This window comes from Borostomias antarcticus (assembly GCF_949987555.1).
Source record: "Borostomias antarcticus genome assembly, chromosome: 17".
Classification (NCBI taxonomy): Eukaryota; Metazoa; Chordata; class Actinopteri; order Stomiiformes; family Stomiidae; genus Borostomias; species Borostomias antarcticus.
In genome coordinates, this window is record NC_140250.1 from 20,950,400 (window position 1) to 20,964,885 (window position 14,486).

Here is a 14,486-nt window from a genome sequence, read left to right on the forward strand (position 1 = left end):
GTTACAGGTCAAAGGTTATGTTTAGGGTTAGGTTTAGTATTTAAGATTAGGTTTAGGTTCTTTGGAGGTGGGTTGTGGTGAGGGGTAAGGGTTAGAGGGTTATGTTTAGGGTTTAGGGCTAGGGTTAACGTTGTTTGGCCATATTGACTTCTATTGTAGCTGAGTGTGCACCTGCAGAACAACTGTAGCTAGCTCTATACTGAGGCAAAGGGGAATGATGGTCTCTACATACCATGTTTATGTAAAACAGACCGATAATCTAATCTAAGGTCCAAAAAAGTAAACTTATACTTTAAGTAAAACACAACTGTGTATGTGTGTGTGTGTGTGTGAGAGAGAGGTTAGCAGTGGGACACAGTGAGGCACGGCATCAGCATTTCATACAGGAAGAGATTTTATTCTTTATAAAAGCCGCCAAACCTAAACATAGTTACAATGACATAGGTCCATACAGTAGTATACATACATGTTTAAGAAGATAAAAGTCATTAAATGTTCCAGTAAGGAGAATTGCACCAAAATCAAATCAAAGGGAAGAAAGGGAATTAAATAGACCGTGTTCAAGTAGAGACTGTTTGAGTTTACAGTCCTTAGTAACATTTGAAAATCAGAAAATCATTAGAGAACATTTTAGGATGCATTCAACACTTTAGTCTCTATTCACACAGGAAGACGCCGACAGAATCACAAACGGGAAGATTCACCCTGGGAATTGGTAGAAAAATCCAGGTGTCTGGGAGAATCATAATGACTCTAGTGTGTGTGTGTGTGTGTGTGTGTGTGTGTGTGTGTGTGTGTGCGGCACAAAACAAATATTAACTGCACAGCAGTCGAAAGGGGCGACATTAGGTTTCCCTCAGACAAGCGTTCATATGTCACAGAGAAGAAACACACAGACCAACCATGAAGAGACGGCCATCATGATCCTCAACATGAATCCACAACTCAGTAGAAGACAAGCCAGTTAAAACCCACGACTCTTCATGTCATCTTCATCTTAATGATAAATTAGTACGAATTAGTAATCTTAATTCACACACACACAAACCAGACCTATACAACTCACTCCCACTTTAGCGTGGCAAGCCGTTCGCTAGCCGGTTCGGTTAGCTAATAATACCCTAGATTATCATCATGCACATGGTTTACTTGAGAGGAAGTGGAGCCCTTACCCTAGTCCTCGGGTTCATATCAGTTAAACATCACACCGTGTCAGTGTATCAGAGTGGCATCACCAGTGCCTACGGTGAAGTACCTAGAGATGTCAGAGAATAGAGAATAATCATGATTACATCACATCTCCTCACCCTCCCCACACAAACAGAACATTAACGCATCGACAGAGGGTTACTCTTACACAGAACCCTACACTCAGTGCTATAAAGAACCTTTTTAACAGAGTAATCCTCTACGGTTTCAAATAGAACTCTTAACAGATCCACAAGGTGTAGCTTATAACCCCAAAAAGATGTTAAAATGGTTCTATGTATGTATTCTATATATGGCCTAAAAGACCTGAAAAGGGTTCTATATAGAACCTTAAAGACCTGAAAAGGGTTCTATATGGAACCTCTTTTCAGTGTTCTACCGTTTCAAACAGTTCTACACAGCACTTTTGTATGTAGGGCCAGTGGAGAACCAACCCATCTCAGGTAATCCCAGAGAGCTCACTTAGCCAATCAGAGTCAATCACAGTGTAAAACTGCATCAATATGACTGATCCAGGAGTGAACCACAGTATGTACATTAAAATACATGTCCATCAAGAGGCCGCCAGGTTTGTCGATCAACCCCCTCCCAGGGAGGAGGCCCCCAAGGGTCTGAGCGTTCAGAGCACAGCTGAGCAGCTGTACCGTAGGGCCCTGTCTGGCCCTCAGCTCTGGGCCCCCATTAACATGTTATCACTTGGTCTCACGCCCATATGGGCCATGCTGCTGCACAGACGGTTGGCCACGGGTGTGAGAATGAGTGAGTGTGTGTGTGTGTGTGTGTGTGTGTATGTGTGCGTGTGTGCGTGTGCGAGCGTTTTAGTCCACTCCCAGGGCCCGGAGCTGTCTCTCGATCTCGTCGTCTGAGATGGTGGCTCGTTTGGGGGAGGCGGTGCTGGGGAGACTCCTCCCTGCTGCTGGCGCTCTCACCATCTGAAACACACGACATCACAACACGACATCACAACACGTCAACACACAGCAACACACCCTCATGCTTAAGAGGACACGCAAATACTTTGTTTTACTAGGTAATTAGAGAAACACATAGCATATCATCCCTAGGCATAAACATACACACACACACACACACAGCTGCTATGAGCTCTGAGCAGAGATCAGAGCGTCATGGAGTAGTAATAGCACATATTGACCCCTAGGGGGAACCAGACCTCCACCAGATGGTGACAGTAGGGGCATAATTGAGACAGACAGACACCTACAGATACTTTAGTAATCCCCAAATGCATTCAGCACAGGCAGACTGAAAGGCAGAGACACTCAGGGATAATACAGACAACAGCTGTGCCTGTCTGTCTGTCCACTCAGTCCCAGCACAAAGCACACAGGCTGGGCATTGTGGAGACAGGCAGGGACACAAGGGACGAACTGGGACAGAACAGGCTCCTCACCTTCCCAGAGATCTCGATGCCGATCTCGTCCAACACTTGAGTGACAATGTCCTGAGACTCCTCCTCATCGCCCGACTCATCAAATATGTCATCCAGGGTTTCGTTGACTGTAGAGGGAGAGAGAGAGAGAGGTAGAGAGAGAGATGGGGAAGAAGGAACAATGGAGAGAGAGAGTGTGAGAGAGAGCAGATAGAGAGCAAGAGAGAGAGGAGATGGAGAGAGGAAGAGAGAGAGAGAGAGAACAGTTATCTGAGAGGTCAATGACCCCATGAGACAAACATAGTAGGCTACGGGGGGTTTTTCAGTTTGGACGTTGAACTGACGTTGAACTGACTGATGCAAGACATGCTGTCCTGCATCTTTCAAACCGGTGTGTTGGGTCACGCCGGGTTCAGGCCGGACGTGAAAGCGCCATGGAGCCCAGCCAGGTTCTTTTCAGCGCTGTTAACCGACGTGACTGTTCACTGTCGCAGAGCTGCGTGGGCAGCTCGCTCCCCGCAGCGCTAGAATCGGCGCCTGGTCTATTTCTTCACGAGCCGCGAGACAACGCGAGGTGCAGAGGAGCAGGTCTGGTGTGAACAGCCAGGCTGCTGCTCAACTGAGTATTGACGCTTCACAGCGCTCTTGCATCCAGTCTGAATCCGGCTTTAGGGTTAGAGTTAGGGTCTAGGTTAGAGTTAGGGTCTGTCGGGTCTAGGTTAGAGTTAGGGTCTGTCGGGTCTAGGTTAGAGTTAGGGTCTGTCGGGTCTAGGTTAGAGTTAGGGTCTGTCGGGTCTAGGTTAGAGTTAGGGTCTGTCGGGTCGAGGTTAGAGTGAAGGTCTGTCGGGTCTAGGTTAGAGTTAGGGTCTGTCGGGTCTAGGTTAGAGTTAGGGTCTGTCGGGTCTAGGTTAGAGTTAGGGTCTGTCGGGTCCAGGTTAGAGTTAGGGTCTGTCGGGTCTAGGTTAGAGTTAGGGTCTGTCAGGTCTAGGTTAGAGTTAGGGTCTAGGCTAGAGTTAGGGTCTGTCGGGTCTAGGTTAGAGTTAGGGTCTGTCGGGTCTAGGTTAGAGTTAGGGTCTGTCGGGTCTAGGTTAGAGTTAGGGTCTGTCGGGTCTAGGTTAGAGTTAGGGTCTAGGTTAGAGTTAGGGTCTGTAGGGTCTAGGTTAGGGTTAGGGTCTGTCGGGTCTAGGTTAGAGTTAGGGTCTGTCGGGTCTAGGTTAGAGTTAGGGTCTGTCGGGTCTAGTTTAGAGTTAGGGTCTGTTGGGTCTAGGTTAGAGTTAGGGTCTAGGTTAGAGTTAGGGTCTGTCGGGTCTAGGTTAGAGTTAGGGTCTGTGGGGTCTAGGTTAGAGTTAGGGTCTGTCGGGTCTAGGTTAGAGTTAGGGTCTGTCGGGTCTAGGTTAGAGTTGGGGTCTGTCGGGTCTAGGTTAGAGTTAGGGTCTGTCGGGTCTAGGTTAGAGTTAGGGTCTGTCGGGTCTAGGTTAGAGTTAGGGTCTGTCGGGTCTAGGTTAGAGTTAGGGTCTGTCAGGTCTAGGTTAGAGTTAGGGTCTGTCGGGTCTAGGTTAGAGTTAGGGTCTGTCGGGTCTAGGTTAGAGTTAGGGTCTGTCGGGTCTAGGTTAGAGTTAGGGTCTGTCGGGTCTAGGTTAGAGTTAGGGTCTGTCGGGGTCTAGGTTAGAGTTAGGGTCTGTCGGGTCTAGGTTAGAGTTAGGGTCTGTCGGGTCTAGGTTAGAGTTAGGGTCTGTCGGGTCTAGGTTAGGGTCTGTCGGGTCTAGGTTAGAGTTAGGGTCTGTGGGGTCTAGGTTAGAGTTAGGGTCTGTCGGGTCTAGGTTAGAGTTAGGGTCTGTCGGGTCTAGGTTAGAGTTAGGGTCTGTCGGGTCTAGGTTAGAGTTAGGGTCTGTCGGGTCTAGGTTAGAGTTGGGGTCTGTCGGGTCTAGGTTAGAGTTAGGGTCTGTCGGGTCTAGGTTAGAGTTAGGGTCTGTCGGGTCTAGGTTAGAGTTAGGGTCTGTCGGGTCTAGGTTAGAGTTAGGGTCTGTCGGGGTCTAGGTTAGAGTTAGGGTCTGTCGGGTCTAGGTTAGAGTTAGGGTCTGTCGGGTCTAGGTTAGGGTCTGTCGGGTCTAGGTTAGAGTTAGGGTCTAGGTTAGAGTTAGGGTCTGTGGGGTCTAGGTTAGAGTTAGGGTCTGTCGGGTCTAGGTTAGAGTTAGGGTCTGTCGGGTCTAGGTTAGAGTTAGGGTCTGTCGGGTCTAGGTTAGAGTTAGGGTCTGTCGGGTCTAGGTTAGAGTTGGGGTCTGTCGGGTGTAGGGTTAGGGTTAGTCAGGTCTTACTCATTTCCTCTGTCATGCCCATCTTCATGTTCTCCTTCTGGAAGTTCTGCATGGTCTGAAGAGTCTTCTGAGGGTCCATCTTCTTGTTCACCTCCTGCATCGTCTGAGTACACACACACACACACACACACACACACACATACACACATACATTTATATACAGTAGGTTCAGGGGTTTCTCTGTTTTGTACCCAACCCTGAAATACACACACACACACACACACTCACAACACACAGACACGCAGACACACACACACACAGACACACACACACACACACACTTCCTACACTATACAGTATAGTGAGTGTGGACACAAGCATAGCCTACTTTCCCTGTAGAGTCAAAAGCAGCCTCAACACCCTGTTTGCTGCATCTAATTAGCGGTCATTAGCATGTCATTACAGAAGCAGGTTTTTACTCAAATGTTTCCCGGTATCTGGTGAGGTCTCCCTGCAGGCCCTCTATTAAAAAAAGAATATAAAGCTCTACTTTATGAGTTCTACTGCATTCTACTGAGACTGGAACTAGGACAGTGAGAAGACAAAGGGCTTTATCCCAGAGTAACGTACATGTGTACACACAAACACACACAGACAATTCTATACACACACACACACACACAGACAATTCTATAAAGTGAGAGCTTATTATCCGTACATTTTCCTCTTCACACTCCATTAGATTCAGTGCTAATTACAACTGAACTCTCCTGTCATACATGTGTCCATCCCTCCAATCAAACCCCCCCCCTACCCCCCCATCCTGTTTAATTACCTATGACATTGGGAGAATTCAGCTTTGAACTCAAAACAGACTCCCCATGAATACATTAATAACAAACACTGAAATATTGATGTGTGTTTAGTGACTGCAACTAGTTCACGTTCAGACAACAAAACATAAAACTGGGCCAGTGCATACTGTACTGAGCTGCTTCCGACACGACGGAGCCAGTAACAGCTGAAATGTGCAAATTGAGATAATTGTCTGTTCAAGGAGCAGAATAATGCAGACACAGCCTTTATCATGCATTAAGGGGTCTGCTAACTAATTAGACAGAGATTCCTTTGAAGTGCTCCATTGTGGAGGATCTTGTTTTCGCTAGGTTACTGGGCCGGTTTTGGCCTCATTTGCACCAAATCGCTACAACATTAGCATGGGTGGGACTGCAAGGCAATCTGAGCTGGGTTAGGGGAGCTTAAAACAGCTACATTGGGGAACAACACTTTGAGGTTTCAACATGTACAGAAGGCTAATATTTCTCTAACAGACTCAGGGGTCGGGGGGGTGGGCGTGGTCATAGGCCAGGGTTCGCAGGTCAGGGGTCCTACCTTGGCGGTGGTGGACATGGCTCCTGCCATCTTCATCTGGGAGTTCATGACCTTGGTCTGGGTGGACATGGAGGTGACCTTGGAGCTGACGGCGTAGGTGCGGTTCTTCTGTTTCCTGAGCTGCACCAGCTGCTTGGCCAGGATCTTACAGGCCTCGCGGTTCCCACTCTTAGCCATCTTCTTGATCTCCATTTCCTGGAAGTGGGGGAGGGAGGGAGGGAGAGAGAGAGAGAGAGAGAGAGAGAGAGAGAGAGAGAGAAAGGATTAGAATTGCTGTAATGAAAAACAGTTGACCGTATGCTCTGGCAGGTATGCACTACTAACCACTTCCATGCATCATCTAGAATGCTAGCGTACAAAGTACAATATAAACACACACACATCGTAAACCAACACAAGCGGTGGCCTGCGACTGTGTTTACGTACGCACACTGTAAATAGAGTAGGATGGCAGTGGTCTAGACACCTGTGAGAAAACAACCCCTTTTTACATTAGTAAACATGCAAAATATACTCCCCAGTGTGTGTGTGTTTGTGTGTGTGTGTGTGTGTTATGCTACGTATAACAGTTCTAGCATCCCCTGGGACCAACTCAGTACAGTAGCTCCAGGGTGCTGAGAGCTAGTCAGGCCTCATCCCAGCATGCACCTCTCCAGTACTACAGCCTGGCCTGTTTTCCTTCACATAACCGAGGCCTATTTGTTCAGCGGAGGCCACTGTCAACATAATCATTTATTAATGCACACCATTACAGGAGTAATACATCGATGTTTGTGTGTGTGTGTGTGTGTGTGTGTGTGTGTGTGTGTGTGTGCGTGTGTGTGTCATTAGTAGCGCAGCTCATTGTCTGTGTTCAGCAGTAAGTGCTCTGCTGACTGGAACTCAGGTTTAGACTCTGCTAAGCAGGCACATTACCGTAGACCCCCCCCCCCCCGCCACACACACGCTCACGCACACACACACGCAGCCTAGTCCTGTCTTTGCCCGCTAAGCAGAACAAGGGAGATGGAAATTGATGATACTGTAGGATGACAAAAGAGCTTCTCTGACAGAACACCGGAGACTCGAACACATTCTAGATGGTGATGCTGTAGAAGGCATGTCAGCTGTTATAGACTAACCCTGAGAGATAGGCCTGCTTTATACCAGCTGTTATAGACTAACCCTGAGAGATAGGCCTGCGTTATACCAGCTGTTATAGACTAACCCTGAGAGATAGGCCTGCTTTAGACCAGCTGTTATAGACTAGCCCTGAGAGATAGGCCTGCTTTAGACCAGCTGTTATAGACTAACCATGACAGATAGGCCTGCTTTATACCAGCTGTTATAGACTAACCCTGAGAGATAGACCTGCGTTAGACCAGCTGTTATAGACTAACCCTGACCGATAGACCTGCTCCATAGCGGGCTGGTGGGCGGATGGGAGAGATGGTTTTACAGCCCAGTCAACAGACCAGAGAAGCAGGCCATCGTACGTAGAAGAGGAGAGGAGATGAGGAAAGGAGAGAAGAGAGAATAAAAGGGAACATAATTAGAGTGGAGAGGATTGGTAGAGAAGTGGAGTGGTAGAGGAGAGGAGAGGCAGAGGTAAAAGTGATTCTTCTCGTGGCTCTCTTTCTTTCATCATATCTAATATGGGTAATCTCAGTTTCTTAGAGAATGTCAGCGACAGCAAAGTAAGATTAGATTAATTAGCATAAAAGTTAATGAGGAATGAGACAGCGGTCCCCGGGGAAGCAATTAAGCCCCGACTGTGTTCAGCCTAAACCAACAGAGGGCACGACGACAACTCTTTTAATCTTTCTCAGAGACGGGGAAACGTAGGGGAAATGCTCAATTCTGCTGTTCATACAGCCCTCTGTGTGTGTGTGTGTGTGTGTGTGTGTGTGTGTGTGTGTGCGCGCTTGCTTGCATGCAGTCTCCCCCTACAGCTATTCTACCTGCCCCAATCCTCACATCCATTACAGGAAGAGGAAGTAATGTGAGGTACAGTAGGGGTAGGCAAGGCGGGGGGGAGGATGGCCTCAAGTCAGTAGATCGTTCCTATTCAGGTGGCAAGTCCCCCCCCCCCCCGCCACTAGTTACTGTTGCTGTTGCTATGCCCCATAAGCTAAGTTAATAAAATGTCTACTGAACAGCACATAACAATTAATGTGATTAATAATTTTGCTTTGAATTGAGTGTGCTAGGACTACACGGTCGAATGCAGCCGTGAGTAGTGAAAAATGCAGCCGTGAGTAGTGAAAAAATGAGCGTAAACGAGGTCAGTGAGTTAGTTGCAAGAAAGGGATTAACGTCCGTGATTTGGGAGCATTTTGATTATTATATAAATTAATATTAAATATTAATCGCAATTACCATTTTGAAGCTAATAATCGCAATTATTATCTTTTGTCATAATCGTGCAGCCCTAATAGGAGTACAGTATTACTCAGTGCGTGTGTGTGTGTATGCGTGTGTGTGTGTGTGTGTGCGTGTGTGTGTGTTTGTGTGTGTGTGTGTGTGTGTGTGTGTGTGTGAGTGTGTGTGTGTGTGTGTGTATGTATGCATGTGTGTGTTTTACCATTTGTTTCTCCTGTCTCTCCAGAGCAGTTCTGTCTCTGGTAATTTGTCTTTGAGTTCCACGCAGCTCCTTCGTCTGCTCCTTGATAACATCTGAGAGAGAGAGAGAGAGAGAGAGAGAGAGAGGAAGGGAGAGAGAGAGAGAGAGAGAGGAAGAAAGAGAGAGAGAGAGAGGGAGGGAGAGAGAGAGAGAGAGGGGGAGAGAGAGAGAGAGAGGAAGAGAGAGAGAGAGAGGAAGAGAGAGAGAGAGAGGGAGAGAGAGAGAGAGAGATAGATAGAGATAGAGAGAGAGGAAGGGAGAGAGAGAGAGATAGAGAGGGAGAGAGAGAGGAAGGGAGAGAGAGAGAGAGAGAGAGAGAGGAAGGGAGAGAGCGAGAGAGAGGAAGGGAGAGAGAGAGAGAGAGGGAGAGAGAGAGGAAGGGAGAGAGAGAGGAAGGGAGAGAGAGAGAGGAAGGGAGAGAGAGAGAGAGAGAGAGAGAGAGAGGAAGGGAGAGAGAGCAGGATGAAGATATATTCATTCATACTTTGTCAACTTATTTGTCAAAAATGTTCCAGTTTACACAAATCTGACAGCTTCACTTGCTTCACAACCTGAGAGATCACATTCCCCACTGTCCACATGGAGCATCTGAACTAAACGCATGTCTGCCTGAGCTTTTAAGCTGGCCCTCTAAAAGACATGGGCGCAGAGGTCGGTTCCCACAGCCACACCGGCCAGGGACAATAGCAGCCATGCATGCCTCATTCACTGGGCTGAGACAGGAATCCAAACCATCCCTGTTACACACACTACCCTGTGTGTGTGTGTGTGTGTGTGTGTGTGTGTGTGTGTGTGTGTGTGTGTGTGTGTGTGTGTCTGTGTGTGTGTGTGCGTGTGAATTAAATACACAATCACACGCCACAGAATCATTGTGTCCTGTTGGACTAGTGTGAGTCTAGGAAGCAGTTCTGTCTGACCAGCAGAAGATATTCACTCCTAAAATAGCCCATAAGCAACACCCTATAATACTGAACAAAATACCTGAACAATGTGGTACAAAAGTGTGAATGACAGCAATAATAAAACCTGAATAATATGGATAGAAGAGTGTCGCTGTAATGTATGTCCCAAGGTCACACACCCAACCATGGTTTATGGGGGGGGAGCATGCGCGCTCGCGCACACACACACACACACACACACACACACACACACACACACACACACACACACACACACACACACACACACACACACACACCCTGCTGGGAGTGTGTCCCTTCCCAACTATGGTGGAGATGACACGCTCCCCTAGACTGTCGCCAGCCCGTGACTGAGCCAACCCCCCGCTCAGAGATGGCAGTGACACACACACACACACACACACACACACACACACACACGGTAAGCTATTACATCCCACCACCCACTCCCTAAGCTTTTGCCTAAGGCTCTTTCCTCAGATCCTCCACAGTCCAGCAGCTCTGTGTCCTTTCTCCTCACAACAGGAGAAAAGTTGGTGCCTTTGACAAATGTCAAATTATTTTACAGTGTTGAAAAATGCAGCAATTTGCAGACTTATAGCCTGAAGTAAAACAAAGACGTTTATGTGAAACCAATGGTTACGCATTGTGGTTCACCCTCGTTGCCTAGGCAACGCTCACTGAATAGAAAATAGTTGACCGCACCTGTCAGCCAATCAGAGCACCGGTGCCCCCTATATAAGGACGGTGACCGTGTCATTCTGCTCCCAAAAGACAAAACTTTCAGCGAGACAGAACGAGGGTCAGCAAGGCTGAAGTCCCGTGTGGAACTGGACGATGCATAACCATCGTTAGGTTTCATCAAGCTCCGCCCCCAGGGGAATATCGCTACTAGTGGTTCAAGCGGAGCAAGCAGTGACCTATGACCCCCTGCTGAGCCTAATATAGAATATCAGACCAACTCGGCTGAGGCCACGGCACCAAAGTAACACAAGCACAGTAACCACAGTAACGCAGTGCAACGCCATGTTACCAGGGTCCTGAGGGGCGGAGCTCTATGAAATACAACTTATTTTTCTTTTTAAATATTGTTATAATCTGTTGACTGCAGTAGGTTAAAAAGGACTGATCAAAGTGAAAATCCATTTGGGAAAATGTTGATAATGAAGAAAAAAAGAAGACAAAGATTTTAAAGAAATAAACTAACTAAATAAATAAATATATTTATAGAAAGACGTCAGGCAAAAATAAAAGACGCAAAAACTCAAAACCATTAAAAACCCTGATCTCACTCAACGCTGTTGGTCTCGCCATCTCCCCAAACTCTAAGACGGGGAGGATGGCCACTTGTGAGAGCGAAGCGCGCCTACGTAGAGGGTGACGTATCGACAACGTGAACGAGAGGGAGGGCTATCGTCCTACAAATATCTGGGATCTCACCCCCCGCCCCCACCCTCTGCACGCCATCGCCACACACCCGACCACAGGATACTACCGTACCGCACGCCACGCCGACACGGGGTAAGCCCGGGTACACCATACCCGGAGAGAGAGGAGAGACAGGAAGAGAGAAAGAGAGACATACTGCACCAGGATGATGCTGAGATGTCCATTGAGCAAAGGTAATCTTACAGTAACCTCGGTAATCTCATCTATATGGATGAGATGGAGCAGATTTGGTTGGAGGGGTGATTTACAGTATATCTGACCTTGTAAACTGCAAATAAATATCTGAATGTATAAATGTAGGCTTTTATGAAAGGCCAAAATGCATCTGACCTTTGGTAGGCCAAAATATATTTTTATATTTGAATGTATTGTTATAGCTAAAGGCAGGATAATTCAAGTTCATTTGATCTTCTAATCAAATTAGAAATGACCATGTGTAGAATTGGGTGTTGATCTTCTAATCAGAATGATCATGTGTAGGATTGGGTGTAGCTTGTTATAGAGGATTTTAATTCTCTCATTTGTGGAGAATGGGATCCTATATTCTTATGTTGCAACTTGTCTGAACTGTGTAGGCCTACTGCTTTTCTTGGCCAGTGGTTTCTCTTGAAATATAGATTTTTAATCTCAATGAGATTAAACATGTTTAAATTAAGATTACATTAAATAATACAAATCACTTGGCCCTGCCTGGTCAATGACGGCTTAATCTTTAAGGTGATGACTGATCTACGTTTTCAAGATACTATCAGAACATCAGTAAGCCGCCTATGAACATGAACACACACACACACACACACACACACACACACACACACACACACACACACACACACACACACACACACACACACACACACAGCTGTGAGAGGTGCTAGGGAAAGTGGAACAAACAGTGAAACACATTGATGTCTAAATGAAATTAATCTAAGCACCCAAACAATTAACAGTACTGTGTCAGGATCAGACAGGTTGCCCTCTGCATGGAAAAAATATGAATAGCTTCTGTCCAACTGTATGACGTTGTACTGTTTATACAGAGGACGGGTGATCTACAAGGACAGCCTCTGTTCTATCAATGCAACACACTGACCTGGCTACTGATTAACATGGCAGCATGTCATTAGTGCTGTTGATTGGCTAAGAAAATAACATCACTGACAAGCAGCGTTTTGAATAAGTTTACCTTGGTTTGCTTTCAGCAAGTAAAGAAAAAAAAAAAGCTTTAAAAAATAATGAAAATTATTATTATTGTAATAACTTTTATTAACATTTCATCTTGGTTCTTTTAGACTCTTGAAACGATAACAGGTGGGGTTATTTTTAAAAGATACATTTCTGTGTTCAAATAGAAACCGAGCAGGTATAACAGGATCGTTCAGTGAACGTTAGTAACCGGACAAGGTAGAACATTCAGAGAAGTTAGTTGAGAGCTTTCACATGCTTGACCAAACAAACTCACCATCTACTGTCTTCTTCTTGAACAGGGAAGCCATGGCGCTCGGTCGAGGTAAGTAATCAAATACAAACTAAAAACCTTACAACTAAATTCCTATAATAACTTCCCCCGCTGTCTCGACGCGGCTCAGCCCCAACAATCACCTTTTGGTTTCCTGATTGTTTCTCTGTCGGAGCGACTCTCTCCTGATCTCTCACATGACAGCACTGACTCAGTTCCCCCTCGACGTCACGGCGGGACCTCTCCCCCCTCAGTTCCCCTGGGCGCCTCTAGGGGGCGCGACTCCCCTAACTCAACAGTCAGCTTCATAATTGGCCACTAATCTCCTTCATTACATTTACATTACAATCATTTAGCTGACGCTTTTATCCAAAGCGACTTACAATAATTGCATTTAACGTAGGAAAAGTCAGTGTACTACTACTTGCCAGAACTCACAAGTGCATATCATTTCTAAAACAAGTGACTAGAGCAGAATCTAGTGCTGAAGGCAAAGTGCACGAAAAGCAAATTAAAAATACAATAGGTGGTTATGAGGGAGGATCCTGGTAGTACTTCTTGAAGAGGTGAGTTTTGAGCCGACTCTGCTGTCCTGACGTTAGTGGACAGTTCATTCCACTGCGGGGCCAGGACCCCAGCAAACACACAACGTCAGGGAGACGTTCAGATCATGTCTTAATAACGTCCGTGGGTCCAGAACCCCATTTGTACGTCTGCTGGACCCCTCAATATTCAAACGTCTGGCTTGGACCCCTCTAAGACGTCTGTGGACGTGCAAAGCGGGTTCAATATATGAACGTCTAAAAAAACTTTAATTCTGGCTCCTAATTGGATGTCTTTGGACGTCCAAAAAAGACATCTAAAAGACGTCTTTTAGACGTGTCTTTGCTCAGTGGGACAGAGAAGACCCAAGACCATGTTGACTGACCGCAGGGGCCTCGGAGTGACGGGGCAACCAATCGCCCCGAGGTAGCAGAGCGTTCCTAACTTGAGGGTATAGGAAAGTAGGAAGGAGAAGTAATCAGTGATGATTTTATCAGCCCTGCTTTGAAATTGCAGACACACAGGCAGAATAGAATCTTCAAACCTAGTGTGGGTCAAGAAAATGTTTCATTTGGAAAAGTCAGAGGCGTTTAATGTTGTCATAGTGACACACAGCACACTTGCAATGGGCGACACAGAACACACACACACACACACACACACACACACACAGTGTCCTCTGAATTTCTCCCATCCAAGCTCTTCTCCTCCAGGGGCAGCCAGGAGCAGTGGGCAGCCTTATCAGTGGCGCCCGGAGACCAAGTCCAAGTGTTCAGTCCAGGTCCTGGTCAGGGACCGGACTGAAGAGCATCTGTTCTGTTCATGTTTCATATTAGGGTTCTATGTGGAAGGAACCCACGTGAGCACAGGGAGAACACATGCGGGAATCAAACCCAGGACCTTCTTGTTGTGAGGCAAAGGTGCGTATGTTGTGTGTGTGTGTGTTTGTGTGTGTGTGTGTGTGTGTGTGTGTGTGTGTGTGCGTGCGTGCGTGCGTGCGTGTGTGTGTGTGTGTGTGTGTGCGTGCGTGCGTGCGTGCGTGTGTGTGTGTGTGTGTGTGGCTATGAAAGTATCATGTCTATAAAAGCAAACCACAGAGAGATTTATAAGACATAAAAACAGCCCCTAAGGCCTCACAGAAACACACACACACACACACACACACACACACACACACACAAATTATTTTGTTCTCATCATGCCCTCCCTACTCTCTCTCTATGACCAACCTCGAGGTCAGTGTACTCACAGGACTGTTTCTCCT

At 46.7% G+C, this 14,486-nt stretch overlaps 1 protein-coding gene across 1 annotated transcript; it reads right to left on the reverse strand.

Annotated features, from left to right (window-relative positions):
- Positions 1–418: 418 nt before the first annotated feature.
- chmp2ba (charged multivesicular body protein 2Ba) lies at positions 419–12,822 on the reverse strand. Its single transcript, XM_084451842.1, has 6 exons — positions 12,683–12,822; positions 8,810–8,901; positions 6,247–6,441; positions 4,915–5,017; positions 2,621–2,727; positions 419–2,141 (listed from the first exon to the last, which is right to left on the reverse strand). Exons 1-6 carry the CDS (start codon positions 12,714–12,716, stop codon positions 2,028–2,030), a joined length of 645 nt encoding a protein of 214 aa, XP_084307968.1. The 5' UTR covers positions 12,717–12,822; the 3' UTR covers positions 419–2,027.
- Between the last annotated feature and the right edge of the window lie 1,664 nt (positions 12,823–14,486).